This window comes from Vitis riparia, chromosome 4, assembly GCF_004353265.1.
Source record: "Vitis riparia cultivar Riparia Gloire de Montpellier isolate 1030 chromosome 4, EGFV_Vit.rip_1.0, whole genome shotgun sequence".
NCBI lineage: Eukaryota > Viridiplantae > Streptophyta > Magnoliopsida > Vitales > Vitaceae > Vitis > Vitis riparia.
Window position 1 is genome coordinate 5526968 of NC_048434.1, and position 4121 is coordinate 5531088.

Genomic DNA, 4121 nt, shown 5'->3' on the forward strand with positions numbered 1-4121 from the left:
AAGTGATTAAGGAAGATTCATATGGTATGCATAGACATATTTAAATTCACCAGCATATTGCTAGTGAAAATTGGGAGGATTGACTTTTAAAGTCATGAAACCAATGGCTTAAAAAGAACAATATCTAGGTATATGGGTGTGTTAAAACTTAAAATCATATCTTGTTGATTTGTTTACCTACAAATTTTCACTCAACAAGGCTTATCTTCAACTGTCATTTTCATCCTACAAAGCTATGGCTTCAATATTTTGAATTTTCTACTGTCATATTTATATTGGATGACAAATGGTCAATGCATCTTATCTTCATACTGGTATATATTCAAACAAACGTACTACTGTTCACATTTTGAATTGAATGATGGCATCTTCATTATGGGCAGATGGCAGTTGAGAGACGACTGGTAGGAAGTAGTTGAATTTTCTCCAGCCATTGTTTGGTCCTTGGAGAATGTTGCCTTTAAGCTTCTTATCCACTGCATGCCTAAAGTTGAGTTCATCAACCAACAGGTCAATAATCGGAGGGACATCGCCAGAAGAATTCCACCATATATGTATATATCAAAGAAGCTCAAAAAGAGTTATTGAAGACAATGAAAGAAAACTACTTCTTGCCTATATTCCTCACAAGTCACACTCTTCAGCATGTGAAAGCTTTTTCTAATAGCTATATTTTTCTTATCTTTATCTGTTTTGTATTCATTTCCTTTGGTACATGTCACATGTCCTTCAACTTTTCTAAGATTCAGGTCCACCCTGGTCGATTCAACTAGATTCCAAAGCCTTTACAACTACCAGTCAGTGGGTGAACCTTCATTCAGCTCATGACTTAACCAGTACTGTTAATGATCATTAATTTATTCTTACTGATATGTGTTAAAAGAATTAACAAAGAAGAGCTATACGTGTGTCATTTGGAGAATGTAATGAGTTGGTACAGAATCTTGTTTTTTTCTTTCTGAATGTTGTTTGGATGACAAGAAAGTGAAGGTTTTGCCCACTTTGCCTCTTTCTTTCCCTTTGGGGATTCCTTGCATTTTCTCTCAGTTGTAAGGTTTATGCCAAACATTTATCTTACTACTAAATGCAGCCATTCCTTTCCAGTTGTTGTGAGATGAGTTTTCACCTAATTTTAGGTAGAACTGTCCATTCTAATCCACCTGAAAATGATCTGAATATGTATATGAAAAATGATTCTCTTATGAATGAATTGGGTCTGAATGATCTGGGTAATCAAAATAGTGATCCCACCCTAATTAATTGTGGGTTAAAGGGGAAATTTAGTTTAAAACATCCTTCAAATGTAGATAAAATTGATCAATATATGTCTGTATATATATATGAGATCTACAAAATCATTAGAACAAGCACAAGAAAGAGAAAACCCTAACTTCTCAATCCAAAAACCAAAAAAAACAAAGGTGGTGACTTAGTTGTCATCATGGTTGCTTAATTTTCACATTCAACAATATTGTTGCTAACATTACCATTGTGATTGTCACCTTGCCATGTCCAAACAATGTCTTTCAATGCAGGCCTAACGTCTTCCTCACAGAATTTGGCATACTCCAACGTATCGCCAGCCGACTTCAAGAGCTCGACGATGGCGACTTCAGGCGCCACCTCGAACACCTCCGCTGTCAACGATAACCTCCCTTTCCGTCCCTCTGATTGCCCTTGAAGCTTCAACTTGAAGTCCTTCACCTTTGCAACCCTAAACTTCAAACCCTTGGCCACCAGCTCAATTTTGGCCATGATCGCAGCCGCCGAGCACTTGGAGGTAAACATTGATCCAGCCTTCTTCTGATTTTCAAACAAGCTTGATAAGTCGAAGCCCGATGACATCGAGGAAATGAACTCAAATGCATTGAAGAAGGCCGGGGACGGGGAATTGGTACTCTTTGCAGCTTCAAGCTTTAGTGTATCACTGTCCTCAGGCTTGTCCGGGAATGGTTCTTCTATTGAAAAAGCAACAGGCCTTGAAAACCCTTTTCGGAACCAGGGAACTCGCATTATCGCCGGTATTGTTATCCGTCTTTGAGGGTCAGCTACCAGGAGCTTTGATATTAGTCTTTTGGCTTCTGATGAAAACCATGGTGGGAACTGATATTCAGCCTTGAAAACCTTCCTATACATCTTCATCAGATTCTCTTCTTGAAAAGGTAGAAACCCAGCAAGAAGTACAAAGAGGATAACCCCACAAGACCACATATCTGCTTTGGCCCCATCATACCCTTTCTTCCTCAAAACCTCCGGCGCGACATATGCCGGAGTCCCACACTGTGTGTGAAGAAGTCCATCGTTCCAGAGCTGCTCCGGCAACGCCGACAACCCAAAATCAGACACTTTAAGGTCTTCGTTTTCATCCAGGAGAAGATTTTCCGGCTTGAGATCACGGTGAGAGACGCCACGGCTGTGACAGAAATCGATAGCGCTGATGAGCTGCTGAAAGTACTTTCTGGACTGATCTTCTTTCAGTTTCCCCTTGAAGACCTTGGCGAATAGCTCGCCGCCGCGAACGTACTCCATCACAAAGAAGATCTTCGTCTTTGTGGCCATCACTTCTTTGAGCTCAACGATATTGGGGTGTCGAACTAATCGCATCACCGATATTTCTCGTTTGATTTGCTCCATCATTCCTTCCTTTTTCACATAGTCTTTGTTGATTACTTTGATCGCAACGCTCTCCCCGGACACCATATGCTTAGCATAGTAGACCTTGGCGAAGGTCCCTTTCCCTAGCAACCTCCCCGTTTCATACTTCCCAAACAGCATACTCCTGACCTCTTCCATGGCTTCAACGAGCCGGAACTTAGAAAAATCTTTTCTGAACACAACTGAACGGATCCAAGCAAGCCTGCCTTAAGCCACAGAGCACTGCAGTACCGCAATATCTACCACCAGTATAAAAGGAATCCATGAAAGCACGGCGGATATACAGATATTTATCAAACCCATTAAGGGGTTGAAGAAAATTGTCAAAGAAAGGTGTTGATTGGAAGAGAAAGAGAAGAGGAGAAGAAGAAGGGGTGTGTTAAGGCCATTACAGAAGCTAGCTAGGTAGCTTATTTCTGTGACAAGAGACTTGGGCTTAGGTTAGAGAAATCGAAAATTTCGTAAGTGAATACTACAAATATATAAGAAAGAAAGAAGGGGTATTAACTATTAAGGGGTGATAACTACAATAAATTGGGGACCCAGACAGGCTCTTTGTGATCATGTCTCTGTTCCTTGCGGAGGTGGGTGAATGACGGATTTGTTTGGTCTTTTGCTTTGAAGGTTACTGTCCCGAAAATCAATGGCACCAGGTGGGTATACGTATATCCATGTGGATCGATCACCTATGAAATCGGATCCAACCGCATTTTCTCATCAGATCCCTAGCTTGCTTCCAAAAGTCAATACACCCTGGAGAATTGAAAGAAAGCAAAAAAAAAAAAAAAACAATTGACTGCGGGAGGTGAACAACGTACCAAGGAAAAGTGCAGGTTCTTAACAACTTGCCCACTTCATATTTTTCATCACCCGTAATTTCTGGTCATTGGTGGGTTGAGATATGTAGCATTAAAATACAATTGCCGACTAAGAAAAACATAATGCAAGTTGTCGATCGAGTTAATTATAGTAATATTGATGCTTTACGTCTGAATCAAAACCCATATATATTTTGTTTTGTCTTTTGAATAATGTGAACATATTAATGCACCCACATGAAAATCTAGAAAAAAGAACACTTGGATTAATCTAAACGGCTGGATTAATATCTGATTGAGAAAATGGTTTTAACTTTAGTTCATCCATGGAAGAATAATTTGTTCATTTACTATGTAAATCCAATGGTTAAAAGGTCAAGTGTTGCTGTGGTTGTCAACTTGTCGTACATACTTTTGTTTTTACTTAATCAATTGATTGAGATTTTAGAGTTTCCCGCAAGTTTCAACTTTCCAATAGGTTAAATATATGAATTTTCGAGAGAAGCCAACTCCCACCGTGATTCATGCATAGCCTAAGCCTATGACCAACTTGGTGGAAACCACTCTTTGCAATTAATTATTTAATTTTTTTAATTAACTTGTTTTTTATATATAGCTAATTATGGATGCATGTATTAGACTATATAT

General features: G+C 39.2%; 1 protein-coding gene across 1 annotated transcript; it reads right to left on the bottom strand.

The window, feature by feature from the left end:
* Positions 1–1284: 1284 nt before the first annotated feature.
* On the bottom strand, positions 1285–3154 carry LOC117913192 (CBL-interacting serine/threonine-protein kinase 25-like). Its single transcript, XM_034828153.1, has one exon. The coding sequence runs from the start codon at positions 2791–2793 to the stop codon at positions 1450–1452; it is 1344 nt and encodes a 447-aa protein (XP_034684044.1). The 5' UTR covers positions 2794–3154; the 3' UTR covers positions 1285–1449.
* Between the last annotated feature and the right edge of the window lie 967 nt (positions 3155–4121).